Below are 24,401 nucleotides of genomic sequence, written 5' to 3' on the forward strand. Positions count from 1 at the left end.
GCAGACCTCAAGTGAAGTGGCATCACAGCAAGCTCCTGCTGTGTCAGCACTTCCACTACATGCAAAATTAATGAAAGGAGGTTTTTCATGTGCTATGCACTAGTGGCTGGAGAGTGTGGGAAGGCAGATGTAGTTATTTAGCTGTTTTTCTGCTTCGTAGTCTGCCTTTAATAGCGCTGCTTGATAGCACTGTTTTTTCCAAAGAGTAATTAGTGCAACATACCTACTAAGTAGTCTGTGGAAGACAAAAAAGGGTTGCATTTTAAAATATTGATACCACATGTAGGGCTGTTTGGGCAAGTACTTCTTTATTTATTGTGCAGAGCGGTGTCTGAGAACATACTACATATACCCAGTGACTTAGTATTGCTGGGCCAATTATTTTTTTTATATTTGCAGCACTAGTTTAGTTAAACTAAAGAAAAATCTTTTGCAAACATTGTTATTTCATGCTAATTTTATTTATTTTCTAGATAGCACGAATATATTATTTTTATTACTGAGTTAGGCAGACTGCTTTCTCTCTAGTGACAGTTTGACAAGAGGGACTTTTTCAGAAGTTGAAGAAGAAATAGTCAGATGTAACATTCAGCTGTCAAAGTAACAGCTTAGTGTAGCTAAATCAGTTTTATATTGAAATGAGAATGTTTATATGGTCTGCTGCAATAAATTGCTACCTATATTTGGTTTATTTAGTTAGTTTTTTTAGCTAAGCTAGGCACATGTAAACCCTTCATTTCCATAAGCCATATTTCACTGATCTGCAATTTGCAAGAATTACTCTACTGATTTTGGAACCCTATGAACAAGTTAGTTTTGATTTGTTCCACTAAAGACATGAATCCCAGATCCATTATTTGCTTCTGGGCAGATCTGTGAGGAAAAACGTGTTGCTATTACAAAAATGACAGATTGAGTAATTAGATAGACTGACAAAACAAGTAGATTTGTTGTTAGAAACAGGTCATAAAGAAGAACTTCTATACAAATGGTATTTTTGAGGCAAGAGCCTATTACAAGAGACATGGCAATATGTAATGAAGCACTAAGCAATGCTAGCAAACCATGCAGATGACCTCTAACGACACAGTAAATTTGCTGTAAATGACAAATTTACTGTCATTTCATCGAGCTGCCTTCAGTTGGAGTGCGGTGACCGTTCTGACTCTACAGAAGGTTCTGTAGCCTTAAACTGCGTCATTGCCCCCTAATGGCAACAATGCAAACCTCCGATTAAAAAAATCAACTTTTTTTGAGTGGGCATGCCTTTTGTCTTTCACTCTAATATATTTGTATATAAAACTTGATAAATGCTAAAAAATTTAAAGCTAGCCACAAGGTATTTATAAAAAAAGTCGTTTAATGAGCAGGCAAATCTTTTTATCACTTTCTCAGGTACTATATGTGAAGTCTTAGTTGCTCGCCTGAAATATAGCAGAATAGTCTCTTTGTGGATCTGCATCTCAGTGGAAATTAAATTTTTGTCTATAATAAGTATTTCACTTCTTAAAACATTAAAAATACCTGATAGCAAAATGAAAGTTTTATCACATATGTATTGCTCTTGGTAAACAGAGTTGTCCAGTCAAATATGATGATCTACTTTAGTAGCGCTGGTCTTTCTTTTCCACATTGTATTTTTTCTGAAATTGTGTTTTTTCAGGCCCTTTAATAGTGACTTAGCAGACTACTGGATGCCTGTGGATTTGTACATCGGAGGAAAGGAGCATGCAGTTATGCACTTATTCTATGCAAGGTTTTTCAGCCATTTTTGCCATGATCTAAAGATGACAAAACACAAGTAAGCCTTATATATTTCTGTAAAAGTCTTCCATATTTCATTTGACTAGTGAGAGTATTAGTGAACATTGTTATGATGAATTTTCCTACTTTGTCAGTACTTGGTTTCTCATAGTCAGTTGCACTTTCTGTGTGTGTACATACATAACATTTTTATTGCAAGAGTATTAACTGGCTCAGAGCAAGTGATAAAATGCTGGTGTAGATTTTCAGCCTGCAAAAGCATGCATAAACTAGTAACTTCAGGGATTCTGACTAGTGCTATTATTTCAAATTAGGTAACTTTCTGCCAGTAATACCATTCATTTCAGTGGAACCATGTATATATAGAAAACTAAGCACTTCTGTAATTCACTGTAGTATTGGAGCTGAACAGTGTAAAACATGTCTTGATAAGCAAAAGCAGTATGTTTATCTGCTGTCAATTTGTTTTAGAGGTAAAGTTTGATGCAGGATGATGAGTCATCTGTTGTTCTGTTCTTTGGCCTCTCAGATAGGTTCTTAGCTTAACATCTCCATTTCCACTGAAATTCTGCCCTTTTGTACCATAAAATGTCATCCCAGTAATGCCTCAGCTTGGAGGATACTAGTGTCAGAACAATGAAATGCTGCCCCATGCTCTCTCCTGTTCTCCCAAATGCAGAGAGGATTGAATAAATTGAGTCAATATGAGTGACCCTGTGAGAAGAACTGCTCAGTAATTTCTCAGCTGGCAACTCATATAAGCTCATTCTTTACTAGTATCCTCTCTAAAAACTTGATGTAAAAGAGGAGCCTACATATATATGGCACTGAACTCACTCAAATGCAATACTTTTGCTCCAAAACTAGAATTTAAGCAGCTTTGAGCCGGAAAAGATGGACTAGTTAGTGGAGCCAAGCAGAATATTTCCCCAAGTTATTTCATAATAATTTGATGAAAGTAGACAATGTGTTTTCATAACTCATTCTTGCCTGCAAACAGTTTGCCATAAATACTGTATTTGAAATTTTGGATGATGACTATTTGTGTTCCCTCTGTTGCCTCCAGCTTGTGCGGCTGCAGCAGGAAGGCTGGTTCTTCTCTCATGGAGTGGACCCTTTCTCTCAGAAGCACTATTCCTTAAAGCAGAGAATTTCAGAGCTTTCCCTTGCAAGAAAATTTAGGCTTATTAATTCTACAAAAGACTTTACAATCCTAATCCATCAACCATCTAGTGGGGCTGTAACACACAGCAGCAAAATGTTCTCTTGCTAGTCAAATTCTTCCAACTCTCTAAATTACATTAGCTGTGGCTGAAGTATTGTCAATATAAAGTGAGATTACAGTGCAGGGGAGATCTTCTTGCAAAGTAAGTGGTCCGCTTTGGTGTGCAACAAAACAGGGAGTCTTTCAGCTTGACTGAAAAGGGACCTTCTACATGACCTTAAGAACCAAAAGCAGCACAAGGAAAGTGGAAGCGAGGATGGGCTACCACTGGAGAAACATGGAAGCATTGACTAGGCAGACAAAGTTGAATTAGGAAAGGCCATAGCTCATCTAGAATTTAAACTGGTGAAGAATGTGAAGGCAGTAAGAAAAACTTCTGCAGGTACATTGAAGAGAACATCAAAGAAAATGTTGGCCTGAGGCAAAATCAGACAAAGACCCTAAGCAGCAAAGGACAACCTTTGCCTTGACATTTCCTGTCAGGATCTGTGCTTAGTAGGAGAGTTTGAAGGAGAGAGATACTACCCACTGTAAAGTAGGATCACGTTAGGGATCACTTAAGTAAACCAGACACATACAAGTTCAAGGCACGTGGATGACAAGGTGACTGGGAATAGCCACCATGGATTTACCAAGAGAAAATTATGCCTAACTTAATCTGCTTTCCTTCTGTGGTGAGATGATTCCATCTGTGGATGAGGAGAGAGCTGTGCATATCTTTTACAACTTTAACAAGGCTTTTAACAAATTCTCCCAGGGCATACTTGTAGTCTGACTGGGGAGGTACAGGCTGAGTGGGTGGAGTGCAGTATGGATGAAAAAGCTGTTTCGACCATCAGATTCAAAGGGTCAGTGTTCAAAGTTAGCTGTTTGCAAGTGGTATTCCTCAGGAGGCACCACTGAGACTAATTGTATTTTACATCTTCAGCAACAACCTGGTCAGTGCAATGAAGTGCTCACCCTCAACAAGTTCATTATCACTGCACACTGAGAAAAACCATGCTATGCAGATGACTTTGAAGAGGGGAAAAGCAGGTCTGAAATCTGAAGACAAGGTTCTGGATTGGACATGGAGCAGATTACCCACAGAAGTAGGGCTGTGCCATCTGTGTTGGGAGGATTGCAACAGAGAAGGGCTTTAGGGATCCTGATGAACACCAGGTTACATGTGAGTCAGTGGTCAGCGTGACAGTCTGTTCCACTGCATTAGCAAAACCATGTTCAGGTTTGGTTATCTCTGCTCATCGTTCAGGAAGGCACATCTAGGATACTGTGTCTAGTTTTGACGCGCCCCCCCTCCCTCTTCCCAGTTTGAGAGACTGTCAAACTGGATGTAGGGGATGAGCATTAAGATATTCAGGGGGTGCAGCATATGTCAGAGAAAGAGAGTCTAAGGTAGTTGGGTGTGTTCCCCATGGAGAAGAGAAGGCTAAGGAGGGAATGTAATTCAGTCTACTGCTACCTAAAGGAAGTTTATAGCTAAGACAGAACCAGACTCTGTACAGAGATGTACGGAGAAGGGACAGGAGTAACAGTCACAGATTGCAGCGAGGTTCAGCTGGACAGAAGGAAAATAGTTTTGACTATGAAGGTGATGAGACTGGAATGATTTGACCAGAAACATTGTGGCATTTCCATCATCAGATATTTTTAAAACTCAGCCAGATGGGACCCTGAACAACCTGAAGTTAGGTGTGATGTGAGAAAAGAGTTGCACCAAATGACTTCCAATCCAAGGACTCTGTGATTCTGCAGCTGTATTAATTTGGAATGTGTTTTGTTCACCCTCGACTGTGACAGAGCAGTAGCACAAAAGCTGTGTGTGTACCGTAGACTGGTCTAAATACGGTAGATTGCAGAAGAAAACTCTTAACTTCCAATAAAAAAAAATCTAGTGACAATAGCAGAAAAAAATCAAAATTGCTTTCTGCAGAAGCAGTTTGCAAGACTATGAAGAATTCCTTTAACGCCATATACAATCTGAAGAACTGTTCCACATGTGAAGATGTGTATTTACAGCACTGCCCTGCGGGTTGGTTGTATGAACTGCTTTGACGTGTGCTCAGACTGCAAGATGATTGTAAGAAATTCATCCTCATGCGCAAAATTGTTTGTGTGCTTTAGCTCTATGCATGTTACTGCATTAGGTACTTTGAAGCCATGAAGTCAAATAAGGATTTTGTTTTGATATGGAAATTATAACTCCTTTATAAATATTTCCATGTGTTTTAAATGTTTTAGCATTGGTCAGAAGCCACTTTTGCTCAGTCTTCTGTTTGAACTGCTCAAGGGCTAGTCTCAGAGATCAGAAAAATGTGATTAGAAACAACAGGCTTATTGTTAGGAAGCTCAAAGTCTTGGTTTCGAAACCCACAGTTCTGGGGGAAAACATTAAAATGTTAAAAAACACTGCCCCCTAGTGCATTTTCAATCTCTCTCTAGTAGCTTAGGTCTTGTTCACTGATTAAATTAAGAAAATTCTACTGTATCTCAGTTCATGAGAGCTGCCACTGTTTAAAGTGTTATCTAGCATCCTTACAAATTTTTATGATTCCCCCATTTCTCTGTAGTAATTTTTGATTTTGATAGGTTTTCTTGGTCGAAATTTTCATTGTTAGGCTCCTATCCTCTGACTTTCAAATCCATTGAAATATTTCCTGCTAGTCTTTAATTCTGTATTAATGGTTATTAATATAGTGATGTGGTTGCAAACAGATGTTAAAAATCCACAGTATAGATTTTCAAAGGAATGTCTTCAAATATAGTGCAATGATTATTATTGTAGAAATCTTACAGGCACTGTATGTAATAACATAGGCATTTACAGACATCACACATGCTTTCATAAGAAATTAAAGTGTTTGTACGCATTTAAAATTGTAAAGGTGTCAATATAGCTTAAATATCCCCTGAAGATGAGGCACAATCTTGTATTTTATTTTTTAATGCATTGGACTGAAGATGGTGGAAACTGTTGCTCATTTCCTCAGTAATGACAAGGCAGAATAAATGGCACCCTCTGGGTATTCGTACATGTGATCTCAGATTAAGCCCAAATTGATGTCAATTTGTTTTAGCAATCTGGTCTGTAAAGTGCATTGGTTCTATAATTAATTCACAAGCCAGTGAGCCCTCCCAGCTGTGACCAGCACGGGGAGAGGGGCCAGCAAACTCCTCATCTGTTCCAGCTTATTCCACCATGTTGAGTGTGTGCTGACATACTCGGTTACACCTGCTCAACTGTATTACTGCAAGTATGAGTTACACAGAATCTGGTCCTTCCCTAGACTTCAGTAATCAATTCTGTCTGATTGCATAAGTTGGAAATGGAATTTAGCACATTCTCCCTGAAGGATTCCAAAAAAGTTTATTGTTACCATTAAGTCAGCAGATTTGACCGTGATAGAGAGCAAACCTGCTGAGTAAGAAGGCACTTTTTTCATATAATGCATTACGGAATAAAAGAAGATATGTGTGTGACAGAAATAGCTTATTCTGTGAAGGAAGGATGTTAGAGCTGCTCTGCATTCATTCGGGACCTTATCACTAGTGCTGATTTTAAGTAAAAGCACTCAGCTGTTGACTGTGTAGAATCTTGAATATTCAATATTGTATCATCTTTTTTCTGCATAAAATGATCAGCTTCCACATACTCCAATCACTTTCACAAGGTTGCTGGGTTGTTACAGCTGGATGTAACAGCAAGTTTCACAACCCCGTGAACTCAGCTGATAGTAACTGACCAGGGTCTTGTCTTTACTCCAGGGCACAGCATCAGGCTCTCTCAGCCTTTCTAAAGGTGCACGGTGCAAATACATGCAGTGAGCCCTTGCTAGGGCTATCCCTTCTTCTGAATATTTATAACTGTGGCAGGTTCCACAGAGTCCTTCCATCCAGATCATTTGTAATTGGATTGAAAGTTCTGCGCACCTTGCACAGAGCAAAGCAAAGGACACAGCACTGAGCAGGAATTCCTGATCTGTCAGTCATACTTGCCCTACTATCCATTGCGGGGTCCTGTATATAGAGATGAGTCCATCACAGAGATGAACCTGTACATGAACATTACAGAAAGAGAAAAGATGGATTACACACTTCATGGCAAGCACAGCTGATCCTTCTTAGAGGTGTCAGACAGACTTCACAGGTGGGACATACAACATGATCAAAAGCTGCACACGACCAAGGTCTCAGTGCTCATACTTCAGCATGAGCACAAACCAACTTCACGGACTGGTGAAGGCTTATGCCATTCCAGCATACTTACAATCTGAAATGTGATTAAGCATTCAAAGAAACTCCAGACGCCTCTTCGTTTACTGTGCCAGTAATGTCAGTGTGTCTGAAGATGGCTTAATTTCCATTGTTCACAGTGGTTTAGATCAGGAGGTATTTATGATGCCATAACTGGGTGCTGCAGTATTTAGATCAGAATTTCATCTCACCTGCTGTGCTGTGGCCCCTTGGCAGTTCCCTTCCGCAACCAAGCAGCACATTGCTGTCTTCAGAGGGGAAGGTTTGAGGTGTGCGGTTTTATCCATGTAAATCCAAGTGTAGCTCTGCATGTGAACATGAGATGGAGCCACTACAACACTGGCAAAATCACTGTGCATTTCGGGAGACATTCAATAAAGGGCTTAATTTGTTTCTGACCCCTGTGTTTATTAGACGGGCTCTGGCTTTCTCATTTTGGGCATGTCTCCATTCTCCTGCGGTCTCCCACTAGGAACACGTGGTGGGGGGGTGTTTCCCCAAACTTGGTAATGTATTTTGTATTGCATTTTTGTACTCTCTGTCAGCATAAACAAAAATAAGAAATGCTTCAGCTTTTAATAACTTGGCATATGATCTGAACTAACTCTTTGTCATTAAAGATAAGTGTTCCTTGAAAAATCACTTCCAGTGGAAAGACCTATCTGATTTGGATGGTCTGGCAACCTCATTAGCTTTATTTTAGATAGCAGGAAGTATAGCTATTTTAATAACTGTTTGGGATCTTAAACAGATTGAAGTACTGAATGATAGAGAGGGAAATTATTTTTATTTTTCCTTGGTGTAATGTCTTCAGTTTGTAGAAAAAACTTATCCTGAACTGTTATCTCCTGGAGCAACTTCCCACCCTTGCTGTTCATAGGATTACAAAGTTTTTGCTTCAAATTTTCACCTTCTAATTCTGTGATAATTTTTTGAAATTTTAGATGATTTTTGTATCCTATTTTTAAAATACTTTTTTTTGCTTGTACTGTCTAAATTTGACTCCAGTTCTCATCTCCTAAAGTTCCTTTACTTTGTTTCTAAACAACAAAATTTTTCAGGCAAAATGTGAAATGTTGTCTAGAAAATATTTGTAAGAGATGTTTGAATTGCTGCTCTTACTTAGCATTGTTGATAAAACCAGGCGGCATGGCAGAGACTCATACTTCTTTGTGACTGAATGATACATCAATATGTACCGGTACTTGCACAAGGAAGGTAACTCGTGTTCAAACATGAATATTTTGAAGATAAAATATGAAGCCTGTCACTTTATCTCTCCCAGTTTAAGGTTTTGTTTTCAGATGTATCCTTACATCAGAGTCATCAAAAGGGTTTAATAACTAATACTTGGAAGATATCTGCTTTAATATGGTGAAAACATTCATGATTGTTATATAATTTATTAATACTTTAGCTGTATTATTAAATAAATACTGTGTTTTAAATAATGAGATAAATTGTCATATAATTTGTATTTCCTAATAATGTAAAATACTAAATTAACTCCTTAAAAGTGAGTAGTGTTTTGGATTATGACTTTTTGGTACATGTGAAGTAAAATGTGGAAGTCTGCTTTTACTATTTCTTCTTTAGGGGGATTTATTCTAACTTTTTAAAAACTAGGAAATAGGAGTGATACATCCTTTTTACATAAGTTGTTTTGTACATATTTGAGGCTTTGTTAGGTGCAAGTGTGGAGAATTCAGATTGCTTAAAGTTGAGCACACGTGTGAGCATTAGGAGGTGCAAGTAAGTAGTACCCGGTGCTGATTAATGTGTCCTCCAGAATGATGGTCACTGATGTCTCTGTGCTGGAGGATCCCATGAGAAGGCTTCCAGACTGTGTGTGCCTTCTGGGACTGGCTCCATACCTCCTCCCTGACCACTGCTGTTCTTGAGGCTGCTGTTAGAACTGCCTTACTTTCCTGGATTATTGAGAGGGGACCAAAAGCTCTAGAGATTAATTTTGTTGTCTTTTTTTCTGTGAAAACAGGGACAGACATCTGACTTAATGCATTAGAAATGCAAGGTCATTAAAGGAGGTGGCTGCTATAACATATCTGTCAACTAGAGCAGTGTTTACTTAGAGTTTATTTCTTGCTGAGTGCAATACTCCCCTTCAAGGCTCTTTTTAGCCCTATCATACATGCATTTGGTGACAGTTTACTCCTCCTGATGTAAATTTTGCTAGAAAAGTAAAGTTTCAACATTCAAGATGCTAAAAAATTGATGCACTGACATACAAACTTTCCAACATTGCATACACTTTTTCTAGTGTATTTTTTTTGTACAGCTAGGCCTTCATGGCTAGTTCTCCAATGGGACAAGGCATGCAAGTGCTTATGTTAGAGAAAAGATCTTCTCTCCATAGAAAGAAATGTGGAGCAACATTTTGATTTGTTCAAAGTACTGTGCTCCTCAGAGAGAAGCTAGAACTAAATATTTGTAAGACAGTGAGGCCAGGTACTTGAATGCTTTTATGCAAGAGATTTAGATTGAAGTTAGGGAAACTGCATGGTTGGCCAAGAAATTTCTGTGTATTATCCATATGCTAATTTGAAAAGTGACGTTAGAATAACTTAGTACTAAATCAGGGTGCAAGAATGTGTGTGGAATGCAAATAAATACTTATACTTGCCAGCCAGCCACCATGAATAAATGCACAAAGTACTCTTTCTAAGGTGGCAACTGTTTATGATAGTCAACTTGAAATTCTTGTTTCATTAAATACTTGTGCCTGATTGGCTCAACACCTGAGGCTTATCATAAAGTATGCTCTTGACAGCTCTTTTTAAGAGTTTCTTTTTCCTTCCATCCTTAGGGAGCCTTTCCATAAGCTCTTGGTTCAAGGTCTTATCAAGAATCAGACATTCAGACTAACAACAACAGGCCAGTGTTTGAAGAGAGAGGAGGTTGATCTCACTGGTAAGAGAAACTGCATGGGAAAATCGACATAGCTGCACCCAGGGACTTCTTCAGTGTACAGATCTTAGTGCTGGGAAAATTTGAAAGAGAAAATGAATCCTTGTAATATTTAAATTGGTGAGCAACTTCTGTGAGTTTTGGACTCATATGCGCCACTGAGTGCACAGAGATCCTACTAATCCAGCAGCTTTTAATTGCATCCAAACACAGAAACAGTGCAATGTTATTATTTTAGCTCCAGTATAGTCCAAGAGATCAAAGTCACTTTTGTTAAGACAATGATCAGCAGCTTGCTGAATGGAGCCTGTAGTCCCAGTAAACAGACAGCCTACAAAAGCATCATGGCAAAGCTAACACAGATGCAGTAGATATTAGGCATGTAAAGGGTGTAGGAAACAATGCTGTTTCTCAAGTGCTTTCTAAAGCCTTCACTGCATAAGCTGGACCAGCAAGTCCTGGCTATGGGACCTGTAGCAACAAAAGTGGTTTGGTCATATATGCCTTCCTTAAGCACTCCTCTTGTGCAACCTTGTTTTCACTGTTCTTCTCCTGCATACAAACCCTATAAGTCAGTTAAAAAATAAGAAACCAAATGACCCTCTTATGTTTTTCCACTGCCTGCTATCCTGTTTTCTTCCAGAAAAGATAAGGCTTTTCTGTAGTAGATGGTTTTGCTCAGTTGCACCTTTTTCAGTGTAAATGCTCCATTCTACCTCTGAATTCGTGCAACAGAAGGCACATTCTTTTGAGGATAACTTACTGCAATTGAAACCTGTAAATCTGGTATTTGTAAAAGCTAAGTGCAAGTCAGAATTGTACCAAATCAGTACACTTATCTAGGAGGTTTTAAATGTCATGGTTATAACAATGCTTAAATCTCGGAAGCTCTCAAGGTAGCACACAGGATGAGTGCTAGATACAGCTTCCAAATGCTACGAATTTTTTGTCATAATGTGATGGAAGTATTGGGATATCATTCTTGTTAAAACATTACTGCAGGAAAAACTTGGAAAGGAAGAGAGTGTTTAGAATGGGTGTCTTTCCTCTTTAATCTGTTTTTGGGGAAAAAAACCCACGAGAAATAGTTGTCTCTTCTTATGCTTAGGGAACAAAATTAATTGCTGTTACAAGTAAGAAAAATTTGGTTTAATATCTTTTTTATGTCTTAATATTTAGGAACTGAACCAGTTCGCCTAAAAACTGGTGAGAAGCTCCAAGTTACTTGGGAAAAAATGAGCAAATCTAAGTACAATGGAATAGACCCTGAAGAATTAGTGAAAGACTATGGCATTGACACCCTACGTCTTTACATTCTGTTTGCTGCTCCTCCAGAACAAGATATTTTGTGGGATGCTAAAAGTAAGTCGGATTGCTTCTGTTGTTTGTTTTGTTGTGGTTTGGATTTTTTTTCCTAGCATGTTATATTTTAAACACAAAATTAATACAATTCTTGATGCCCAGGTTTGGGAACAAATGAATCAAAAAAGTATAATAAACAGGTTTTATTGCTTGTTTCTTTTAAAAGAGAGGGGGTCACAAAGCTGTCACTGAGAGGCAGGCTTGCAAAATCATTTCAAGCAGCTTACCTCTTATAAGCTAAAAGCATTATATGAAAAGTATTTAAGTGATATTTTCTTCTGCAATCTTGGACCTCATTCCCTTTTTTTTTAATTAGCGATGATTGATCAACTGAAAAGCTTTTTCTAATCATATCAGATTACAGATAAAACTTTACAATATTTTGTTATTTCCATTTATTTACACACATGCAATGACTTTTGTAAACTGGACTATGAAATAGTTCTCAGAAGAATCTCATTAGAACATAATCAGAGTTCCTAGTAACTAATATTTGTAGACATGGCATTTTTATGGGATTATTTCTTGAGTAAGTTAAGAATTGCCCTCCTATGCACTTATTTACTGCTATCATGCAACTCATCATACTGACAGGTCTTAATTTCTTTTATCTACTGTGGTTCATGCATTTTAATGTAGTCTTATGCATTCATTTAAATCTAGCTTTCTTGTTGCATAAGGCCTTAATAAAACACTCCTGGTTTAACACCTGGTTTAAAAAGGTGTAGTTCTTCTTTCTTTTATGTGTTAACTTCTTGCTACTTACTTCATATTTCAGTTGGTATCTGTCACCCTTTACATTCATGTGTGTTCATTTATATATTATCGCTCTATTGTATGTACTGGAGGAGTGGGCTTTGGCTTCTCAGTTGGCTTTCTGTCACTATCCAATTGCAACAGTAGAGAGCTAGGCACATGAAAAGGTCCCTTAAAAAGAATGAACCACTTGGAATCAAGCTTTAACAGCTGCATCCCTGACAGTACACAGCTGAAGCAGCTAATTCAGTGATGCACAATCTTTTTGCTGAATTTTTTGATCTTGAAAATGGAGTAATTATGTTATTGAGAGAATAGCACGTAGAAAATCCTAGTTGCAAAGTGGTTGGTGGTTATGCATTTTTTAAGAGAGCTAAACATGTGCAGGTATAATGCTACCAAAAAAGCCTTTAGTCATTCAAACCAACCTGTTTACCACTTGAGAAATACAAATAAAGATTTCAGAGTCATGTCATGTTGAGAATATTGGAAAATGCGAGCAAAAGGAGATTTTAGCAGCATCAAGATATTTCCGAGGGAGAAGAAAATCAAAAGTAGATGAAAAGCATGTCTTAAATGTTTAAGCTTTGGTCTAAATTTCTTAATGATAACAAAATTGTGAATGTTTAAATTGAAGAAATCAAGCAAGTTGTGTTCGGTTTGACCTTGGGCTGGTTGTCAGATGCCCACCAAGCTGCTCTATCACTCTGCACTTTTCAAATGGGCAGAGGGAGGGAGAAAAGTATAAAAAAAGGCTCATGGGTTCAGATAAGGACAAGGAGATCACTCAGCAGTTGCCATCATGGGAAGAAAGACTCGACTGAGAAATTAGTTTAATTTCTTAAAAATTAAAATTAGAGTAATAAGAAATAAACACCTTCCCCCTACCCTTCCCTTCTTCCTGGGCTCAGCTTCATTCGCTCTGTTGGACCTGGGGGAAGCTTCTAGCAGCTTATCAGAGAAGCCACTCCTGTAGCCCCTCACTACCAAAACCTTGCCACGCAAACCCAATACAGAAAATTGTCTAATTCAGAGAATATTAAACACTGGTTCTCAGTTGTTTTGATCCCTCTCTTCATTGGATGTATTTTGGCAGCCTTTTGATTATTGCCCTTTGGACTGAATTCCTTGTCCTTTCAGTGGTGAATGTCAAGGCATGGTCTCATATCATTCTCTGCCTTGGTGTAGGCAAAGAAGTCTCCCAGACTTTGCAGGTCCAGATGTGGTCAAACTTACTCAGCAGCTTATTACACCATTACTACAGTCTGGATAATTCCAAGCCTATCATGTCTAGATGATCTATAGCCTTCTGGTATGACTAGGAGATGGGAAGATTGGGGACAGCCTAATTATCCCAGTCCCACCTATGAGAATTCATGAAGATCATGCAGACATAGTCAATCAGCTTTACTGTTCCCAGATGTGCAGGAAGTCTTTCATCTAGTGCAATCATACAGATAATTCACATGTATTGCAGTCACTTCCATGTCTTTTACTTCTCCCACTTTAGTAGTAGTCTAGGCAGTTCTCAAGTGCAGTTGCCAGAGCAGAATTGGAAGCTCTTGCTGGCTGGGACGTCTTAGGATATGTTGATACCGTGATATGTTGATACTGTGCATGCGGTGTGATGTAGTGCTGCACAGTCCAGTAGAAACAGAGAACATCTGGAAGAGAGGGCTAAAGCTGTACCAGTGCCACACCTCAAGCATACCTTCACTACTGTCTCTGCATCACACCACATGGAGGACATGGCTGTGTGCAGCAGTAGCTTGGGGCCTCTCTGTAGCGTGATCCTGAGGTCACAGAAACACATTCTTAGAGCAGCCACAGAGTGGGACTGATGCCTTCAGGGTCATGGTGAACAGCTTTATAATCTCCACATCCCAAACTAACCTGTGTCCAAAGATGGTACCAAAGATCCTACTCTACTCATTAGCAGAGTAGGATCTCTGTAGCAACAGAAGTATATGTGATTTCTAAAATCAAATTTTAAAAGAAATTTCTCAATTTGAAAAGTACATGTGGGCATACGTGTGTGTGTATATATATATATTTGTATTCTTACATGAGTTCGAAAAATGAGAGCATGTACAACTCGTTTGTTGAGTCATTAAAACACGAGATGAGCATTTTAACACTGACATAACATTGGGTTATTTTACAGATTTTAGCAAATACTTCTGCTATATATGCTATGTTCTTGCTATATATATATATTTTAAAGTCATTGCAGAAAAATACTTTTGTTTTATGTTATTGATTTTATTCCATTAAAGCAACCCAGAATTACTTGTAAAGGCATTTTTAATTGCATTGACATCTTTCATTTAAAATACAGGGTTTTTTAAAAAAATGTTTAGTGTTTTTTGTCCTTTCTGCTTTTCTTTAAAGTTTTGGATTCATTAACTGTAACTGAAATTTGTTTCTGAAATCTTTCATTAATCTCAGCTGATGCTATGCCAGGCGTTCAGAGATGGCAGACGCGCCTCTGGGCACTTGTAACCAAAGTTATTGAAGCAAGGACTTCAGGAACCATGCCCAATCCTGAACTTCTGAGTAAGAAAGAGAAGGCTGAAGCGAAAAATATCTGGGAGCAGAAGAATCTGGTGATTTCTGAGGTTAAAAGAAACACTTATATAGTTTGTAACTGACCAAATAAATTACTGCTTATGCGAAAACCATATGTTTGACTTACAGAGCAAAAAACTTTTTCCCCAGATGAGTGGCTCATTATTTTTAAGTGAATTATTCTCTGTATAAATTTATTTACCCACAAATTCTATGTGACAGAACTTATTTGAAGGATGTGCACCTCATTTAAGGGATGAAATGTTACAGCAGTAAAATGTTATCAAAATGGGATTCAAGTAACTCCATTTCCAGTAGCAAAACTGTAGGTGAGTGCTGGAGGTTATCCCTACGGAAAGCTTTTGATCTGTTTGCTTCATACCTCATTATCGTGCCTGCTGTTCCATATAGAATTATTTGGTGAAAATATATTAGGGTATCCTAAAAAAAATACTGAAATGATTGTTTATCTCTACTTCTCTGTTGTCTCCTGCTGTGCTTAGTGTCAATTCAATTATCCAAGACTCAGAAGGAGACATAAATACCTGCAAAATGAACTTAAAAGATTCTTCTGTGGATAAAAACTTTTGCCAGTTTAAACCCTATTGTGAGGGACCTTCCAGATCTTTTAGCAGACTTTAGAATTATAATCTTGCAATCTGTGAACAAGCTTTGACCAGCATAAATGGATTTACAAGAATGAAGGCCTCTTGTAGGGGCAAAGGGAGACTATTTTATTAAAGGAAATAAAGGATGATTGCTAATGCCCAGTTCTCATTAGCACTGATTGAAGCTTTTAAAATTCTGAAACTGAGGGGAAGCTCAGTTCAATTTTTATATGATTTATTTTCCCAAACATACGTGTGATTGCACGTACGATGTGTTTGCGAACTAAAGTGATTTTCATGTAAGAGGTAATATGCACATATTTCACAAATTGAGATTGATTATCAATAATACCTTTTCATTTAAAAAGCCAACATTCCATGTTTTAGAGTTTTAAGTAATTAGTGACAGACCTTTTCTTCTAATTCAAGGTAACCGAGTACTTTACAAAGGACCATTTGTTCAATGCAGCTATTTCCCGATTGATGAGCCTCACTAATATACTCCATGTAAGTACGTGGTATTCATGAAGGTATTTTTCTCTCAGACCCTCTTCCTATTAGGCTTTATACAAAGCAGGAGCCTCCTGAACTATAGGTCCAGCTTTCTGTAAATCATTGACTGTCATAAACAGTGTTACTGAGTCAAGAGCCTTGTTGAATCATTCAGTTCAAAAGCAGCATGTTCTAATATCACTGTAACCCTGAAATATATACGGTTTTGCAGGAGGAGCTTGGTGATATTAGAACCCCTAGATTCTGAGGTTTGCATATGCATCCTGTAGTTTCAAAAGGATACATTTTTTTTAGTTCTGTTCTAGATGCATAGATAGCTAGGTATAGGATGTTATAGAATTACCAAACATTCTGATTTCAAAAGGGTTGTTCTTTGGAAGGAAAATCACACATAATTTTACATTCCTCAAAGACAGCTTACACCACTGAACTGTTGGGAAGTAAGAGAGTTTGCAAATCCCTCTTTTTTAAACAGATGTAAAAGTAACCTAAGTCTTCAGCATTTTTTATTTAGATTATGTTGTATATCAGCCAGTGGTGATATATGAAATGTAATAAACTATTATCATTACTTTTGTTACTACTTTTAGAACTGGTTGAGCAATCCTTCCAGCATATAATGGTAACCTGATCTAGACCAGAAATTAAATATAATTTTGAAAGTTTCAACTTCTTTATAGAAATAGCATTTTATACCTTATGGTTTCCAAGGAGATTATTGGCAAAGTCAAGGAACTAAACAAAAAATTAAGTAGATTATGCGCAAGTGCTGTACTGAGATAACTTAAGCCTCAGATACTGTCGTGTTTTTTTTAAAAATTACATAAACAAAGATTGGTGTCCTACAGACAGCCAGATGTTTAAACACTGACATATTTCTTGACCAAAGAAGTCAATGCAGTATCTTTGAAGAACAACCTTCTGTATAGCATACTGACACTTGCTCTTTCACTCCCAGTTGAAAGGAGGAAGGGGGGAGGTGGACAAGGATTAAACACAGAAAGCAGATAGTAGCTTACTGAAATATAGTTTGCACTCACCTTGTTAGTATCAGTGATAAGAAGATGCCCTCTGACAACATTTGTGGTCTGTGTCAAGCAAATCACTGGTTTTGGACAATTTTCTAGTAGACAGGAGTGGGTGCTCTCCCACCAAATAATTCTCATAAGCTGACATGTACTGACGTTGTACTGTGCCGTTTCATTAGAGGGCTGGATTACAAAGTAAATGCAGCAGCTGAATTTACCATGGGATGTAATCTCTCACACAAGGAAAGAAAAAGTTCATCCAACTACTTGTAGTGCTGTATCTTTTCTTTGAAGTTACAGTAGAGGAATGAAGATTTAAATTTATACCTTTTGTACAAATTTGTACCAATCTTGTACCTTTTGCAAGAAATTGAACATTTTTTGTACTAGAGAAGAAGAACACTTTACTAAAACAGTCAGAACATCAAACAGTAAAAGAGTGTGCTGTGCTTTTCATTCCCTAAGCTTCCTTCAGCTCTAAACCCTCACTTTGTCACTAAATTCAGCTTTACTTAAGCCACTCTGTGATTCTGTACAACTGAACCTTATCCCAACAAAACCCATGCTGCATCCAGCACTGTTTGACTGTCTTATACAAGTACTTCACCTCTTCTCAGATAGTTCTGGTTTTATCTAAGATTGCACTTCTAGAAATGGAAGCACTCAAAATGATTTTGAGAACCACTGTTGTCCACATGAGTCTGTGTTCAGACTGCTGTGCTAGAGCAGATCCCCAAGGGTCTTAATCAGCCACTTCAGGATTAGCTTCTAAGTGTTAGAGAGCACCAAGAGTTGTGATTTTAATTCTCCAGAACTTTTCATAAGTTTCCAATTTATTGTGGCGTGACACTGTCCTAAGCAAGACATTGATTTTAGGTTTTATTACTGCATTTTCTTCTTAATTAAACTACTTTCCCCCCCACCTCAGAATGTTAACAATTTGTTTTCTTTTCCTTGTCTTTTCACTTAGCAAGCTCCTCAGCCTCTTATTCTCCATAGCACAGAATTTGAAGATGCCTTGGCTTCCCTCTGCATTATGGTTGCACCTATGGCTCCACACATTGCATCAGAGATGTGGAAAGGTATTTATAGAAATAAACTTTATAGTGATGTTCCATTTGTAAAAATGTCTTTAAGTTAGTACACGAATAACTTATCCCTGAAATCTTCATTTATCTTGTCACTTTCTGTCATAATTCCTAAACAAACTTGGAACTTGTGGCAGTCCCAGATCTCTCTTTTCTGCCTTTAGTTTCTTTCTCCTCCCATACAAAGGTGGATTTCTTGAAACCTTGAAAGGCAGAGAAAGGGAGAGGGGAAAAAAAATTCAGGACAGGACTTGCATGAGGAATTTATATGTCAACTGCTAGCTGCTCCTGAATATGGATGGCATTATTAGGAGCTAAACATCAGGACAGAAACAGTCCTTTTTCAAACAACTGTTTCAGAATCTTTGGACTACAAATAATTTCTTTTAGGAATTCAGGCAAAGAGAACCATGTCAGAGGGCCGTATGCTAAAAAGACTAAAGGAGTGCTCAATAAAAACCCTCTCTTGTAGAAAGCTGCAGAGACTGAGGGACGTTATACTGCAAATTAACCTCTTGTGAGGAATGGGAATGGTAGACAAGACATCTTTTTTAAGATCTGTCACGGTTGTACAGGTCTGAATACCAAGTGGGCTAAATTGTGTGGTGCTGCTACAGTTAAAGCCTATGAAATAAGGGACGTGCATGCCAGAGTTCAGCAGTTGCTTTTAAGATTTACTGGGAAAAGTCCCAAGATGTATGTGGGAAGATAGGACTATATTCTTCTGCATTATGGCTGGCCACAAATTGCTATGTGGTTTTGGACCTAATGTTAGCTTTTGGATGCTGTTTTAATGGTTTTATTTTCAACAGTCATCCTGAAACATTGTGCATTCAAGTTTACAAAGTAGTGTTACTAAACTGATTATATTTCAGTGTTGTGCATGGCCCTATAATAATGTTGATTGCCAAGGAAAAACTATTCTTGTTCAGAGCAATAACACAGAGGCAGAGACTATGGAAACAACAGGATTTATTAGGGAGAGCGGGTTGAGGTTTTTTGTGTGTGTGTTTTCATTTTCAGTGGTTTTAAAATGTCTTAATAGAGGCTTAAGTGTTTAGAAAAGAGTGGCATCAGACATGATCCATCTGGAGAAAGCTAACTCTGATCAATGTTCTCTTATGCTACGAAGTACCAATACTGCTAAATGAAATTAGCACGGCTTTGTTTTCCACATTGGTTGAGATGGAGGAGGAAGAGATCCAGGATAATTGCTTATATATACAGTGCGTTCTGAACTTGAATTGAACTTGAATGTGTTAGGGAATGCGGAATTATCAAATATGGTTGATAAAACGACAAAGAATACTAGGACGTCTTAATTAACAATTTGTGAAACATAAAGCTTAATCCTATAACATTTTGAATATTAGATAAGGGAGTCTTTTCTTACTACTCAAATCACTGGAGAATAAGAATGATAAACATTTTCTGTGGTATCAGAATGAAAAGGAAACTTAAATAAAATAGAAGTGTACTCTCCTTGGCTTCTGTCTGCATTTAAAGATATAATTTTACTTGTGTGGTCCAAAGACTATGCATTGTAATTCAGTGCAGAAGTCATAAAAAAACATCATGTGGTGATTATTGCCTGAAGAATTTTATTACTAAACTTGAAAATCACAATCCCTTTTGTCATGGTGATCATTATGTTATATCAGAATCATTAAACAATTTTATTAGGAGAACATACACATTTTACTGCTGCATTGTGGTAAGAAGACTATATTATTTTGAAATAGCCAACATGTAGCCATTCTGTCCTGGGATTGGGATTTCTGGTGGAAAATGCCCAACTATAGTCTTAAAGATTCCCCAAATTCATGTTTTGAATTGCATTCTGGTTCAACCAAGTCCTGTTGCACTTCTGATGTAACCAATTTCTTAAACTTTATGTATAGGTAATGATGCTTTCTTATTTTAAATAATTTCAGTATGAAAATTAAGGTTTCTAAGTACTCTGTTTAGGGTTTTTTTGTGCTTTAATTCTCCATACACACTCGGAGTAAGTCTCTCCTTTTTTATCTTGGCTTTGCATCTAAAAGTAGGGATAATGCTGCTTCCTGTCTTGTAAATTAGTCAGGAAAAGGAGTTTGTATATTGTTAGCTCTATAAATAGCACCTATAGCAGTGGACCCCCACTCTTTGATGGAAGCCTATGTCTGCCATTGTAATGCCAATAATAAACAACACGTAAGCAAACTATTTAGAATTAAAAATTGATATTTCGTTCTAAAATAACTCGTGTACAATCTTTACATTTTAGTGATTAAAAAAGCAGCATTTTTCTTTCTACAGGGGAAAATGAAACTAGGAAATTTGGAAGCCCTTTAGTTAATGTCAACCAGATAATTTTGCAGTTGAATAGGAATGCTGGTAGGAACATTGACTTGTCTTAACTCTGAACCACGTTACACTTCCTTGTGTATTCAAGCTTGTTTTTTGAATAAAAAGGATTTTCCTTTCTTATTGGTGTTTCTCATTAGAAAGTGTTGAGTACATAGTGAGATAAGCTTAACACTCATTTACTGCAGTCTTAGAGAAGAAAAGAGCATTCTCGATAATTTTTACTGTTTGTGTTGTACTTCACAGAATGAATAATACTTCCACAGTTGCATTGTAATCTCTCCTTTTATGCTTTTCTGATCACTGATTATGGCCAAGATACATTTAAGAAGAAAATATAATAGAACTTAAAACTAAATGTGAAATAATGACAACCTACAATAAAACCCTGATTTAATGTATTTTATTATATTAATTCTGCCAAAGATTTGAAGACAATTAAACCACAGAACTATAGAACTTTCTGGCTAAGCACCTGGAATGAGACTGTGTGGAGGTAATAAAATTACTTTTGACGACTGGAATCTGTTCTGCAGGTGCAAATAGTAATATTTTAGTTTAAATGACAGGTATTCTGGAAATTGAAAAAAAATAACCATTGTGTTTTTCCTTTCCTAGTTTTGGAATAGAAAGCTAGGCAAAAGAGGCTATCATCTGTAAATATTAAAATCTTGAAGGATCTGATGTCAAAAATATCTGATACTTTTACTTTTATTCAGTAATTACATAAAAGATTTTCCTTTTGGTCAAAAAATAATGCTTAACTGCAAAATATGATACAATAAATTTAAAGTATCAAACACATTTTCTTAAACATTTGCATTCTGCATGCATTTATATTTAAACAGCAAAAAATGCTGGATAATTGACTACCATTTCAATCTAAAAGCTATTTGACATAAATCACAATAAAATGTAAAAAAAAAAAAAAGCGAATCAGTGTTTTCTAATACAACAGCTTGTAAAAATTAAAACTTGGCTAAGTATATAAATAAGTATGTAGTTATCATCTTGGTTAGCAAAAATATTCTTTACATATAGATTTAACTGCAAATCAGTTGACCTTAATGATTACCAACTAATGAAAATATTATGAAAATTGCGAAGATTATTTTAGGGTGTTAATTAAAGATGCTTTACTTGACATTTTAAGTAATGACTAGCATCAGTGATATAAGTAAATTTGATTGTAATAATGCCATCCTGCTTTTCTAGTGTTTCATCCAAGTTCATTTGAAATTTTAGCTTTTTGGTCCACTATGTTTTCTTTGTTAGCTTGTTGATAAACTGCAAACTTAGAACTGCAGTCTGATATCCCAAGGATGATTCTGATGTAATGTGCAAATTGTAAGTATAATTAAAGTAAAATTAGATTCCATGTACAGAAATTTTTGTTCATCTACAGCTGAAGAATTGCTCTCCCATGGGGTTTAGTTTATATGTGGCCATCTTGTTTTAATGCATCGGGTAGAAACAAAGAGTCCGGTGAGCAAGCTGAAGAGCACACTTCAGTATTGGCAGTAAACATTTCCAGCTTGAATGAGGGAAAAGCTGCTTGAATGCTGTTCTGTAAGTGCATTACCTTTTAGCAGCTGAACAATATCAACCTCGTACTTTGATATTATGTGTGTGAAGGAGTTCTTTCTCCTAATTAGAGGAGGAACAGTTTTTGGTATTTTGGTGTGTCAACCTAATGGTCTTAATTGTGCAGAGAATACACTGGTTTATTGCTTAATAACATGAAAAGCAACTGTAACCCCTCAGTGTGGGAAGAGTTCATCCGGCTGATATCTTGGCAGTTTATGAATACTAACAGGATGAGGAAATCAGTTTCCTTCCTGAAACCTTGTGTCTAAGGAATATACAGACACCATTTGAGACTTTTTCTTTTAGTTTGTTTGTAGTAGTACAATATTTTGCTGTTCAGACAGGGATCTGAAACTGCTTATTGTGAGTTGTTAAATTTTTATTAGAGAAGGGACATGAAAGATGTACACTGATCATAAACATACCCTAAGATATATTGAAATGAAAGATAATTCTTGGAATTTGTAATAGTATAATTATGTTAGCAATATTTTAACTGTCACTGTGATAGCTCTTCTGCAAGAATGTCTTTGAATTCAGTCCTCGCTCGAGAAGGCTTCTGTAAAGAATAGAGCTGAGTGGAAGCTAATTGATGTCGTGGATTTTAGTTGGAAATCACAAATCCAAAAAGGAACATGATTTGGAATTTTAAAAAATAATTCTTTTTTCCTCCAAGAGAATAACCCAAAGGAACGATAGTAATTTCATCAAGTGGAGGAAGACAGATCCTTTTTAGAAGGTTAAAAGGACTCATGTGGAGTTTGGTAGGTTGAAAGCACATTCCAGAGTTAGCTTATAGTAACCCAGGCTTTTCACAACCTAGTTCTGTACTACTTTACCAGTAGTATGATACAGTTTTTCTCAGAGCTGTCTGGAAACAGCTGTTATCATTTCTTTGAGATTGCGGACTGTTTCACATATGACTGACAGACATACTCTTCCTGAGCTGCAAAAAAGTATTTCAGTTACGCAACTTGCCTGAATCTGCCAAATAGGGAGATTCATTAAGTAGTAAGAAGCATATCAGGAACAAAATAACATGGTAGCAATCCCAGAAAGAGGCTGCAGAGGCGAGTAAGATACTGACCCAGAATGCATCACCGTTTGCCCTTACACACTCCTGATCTGAGCTTTTTAGAATCTTTTTTATTGTCTGCCAGTGTGGTGGATTTTTACTTAACAGATTTCTGTTGTTTCAATTTAGCTAAATCCAAAAGTTAGCAGCATTTGGGTAATGCACTCGCATAGTTACCTTATACTTTCCCCTCTGACCTTATATTTTCTGTTAGAAAATCCCTAGTCCTAAATTCTGATACTGTCATTGTTTCAGATGCTTTCATTAACTTCCTTTTATCACCCATTAAGACTTCCATCCTCCTTCCCTTTTCTGCTTTAGCCTCTCTGTGCCAGTGCTTGTCCCATGCCAGTTCTTTCTCAATTTACTTTATAATCACAGCTTTTCCTCTGGCCTACATAATTTTGTGTCCACGTGGCTGCACAATTGCTGGAATTTTACAGACAATTTTTTACAGTGCTTATTTTTTCTGTAAGACTAGAGTTACCTGGCTGTCCTAACACCTTGCTGATACACAATTGTTTCCATGTCTTCCTTCTTAAATCTTTTTAAAATGAGAATCTGCTCTTCCCTCCCAAGTAGCACCTTAGGGGAAGTGTTATGCTTATGAAATACTCGTATAATGCTCGTAAAACATGGCCCTGAGCTGAAAAGTTGTTAGACTGGTTCTATCCCCTCCTCTCAACTCACTCATTTACAGTAATATAGTACATGTTTAACTTGGTGTTTTAAATTACGTTCCAGTGCTGTGAGTTACTGCTTAGGGAAACCTTGTTCTAGCATTAGCTTGCTAGTCAGGAGAGCTCCATTGAAGCAGATCCAACAGCAGGATCAGGGCTTCAGATTGAGCCACAAGTATTGTCTTTGATCTGTCCTGTACAGATGGGTACCTATAAGTAAACAGCTTACAGTAAACTAAAATCTTCTCAGCTGGCTTTCTGTCCTACATCTACAGGAGAATCAATAGCCATAAAAGCAAAATACATCAAAAAATATGAAGCAAAATGCACATCGCTTCATAAAATGTGCTTCATTAAACAGTTTCCAGTACAGTAAGAGAATAACATGAGGTTTTCATGTTTTCACAATAAAAATCTGGGAAATGCTCAGTTTTTAACGTCTCAAACAGTGCTTTTGTCTAGTGTCTCAGAATCAAGTGGGAAGGCTGGAGAAAGGTACTGTCTAGGTCCTCCCAAGAAGACCATCACCATTCTGGATCGTGGCAATGAAGTTTCTGGTCTGGTTTGTTGAATTTTGAAAATACAAACCAAATAATTGCGTTTTCTGTGTTCTGCAGCTCAG

The 24,401-nt window shown here is 37.1% G+C and overlaps 1 protein-coding gene across 2 annotated transcripts in view; it reads left to right on the forward strand.

Moving 5' to 3' along the window:
- Positions 1-24,401, forward strand: part of LARS2 (leucyl-tRNA synthetase 2, mitochondrial) — an 86,290-nt gene that overhangs the window by 54,242 nt on the left and 7,647 nt on the right. For both annotated transcript variants that reach the window (XM_027675618.1, XM_027675619.1), the window contains exons 14-19: positions 1,664-1,801; positions 10,068-10,171; positions 11,348-11,530; positions 14,735-14,904; positions 15,892-15,969; positions 17,974-18,085. In XM_027675618.1, the coding sequence (XP_027531419.1) occupies positions 1,664-1,801; positions 10,068-10,171; positions 11,348-11,530; positions 14,735-14,904; positions 15,892-15,969; positions 17,974-18,085 (785 nt within the window). The remainder of the gene's footprint in view (positions 1-1,663; positions 1,802-10,067; positions 10,172-11,347; positions 11,531-14,734; positions 14,905-15,891; positions 15,970-17,973; positions 18,086-24,401) is intronic.

Source organism: Neopelma chrysocephalum, unplaced genomic scaffold, assembly GCF_003984885.1.
Source record: "Neopelma chrysocephalum unplaced genomic scaffold, ASM398488v2 Primary Assembly neopelma1_26, whole genome shotgun sequence".
NCBI lineage: Eukaryota > Metazoa > Chordata > Aves > Passeriformes > Pipridae > Neopelma > Neopelma chrysocephalum.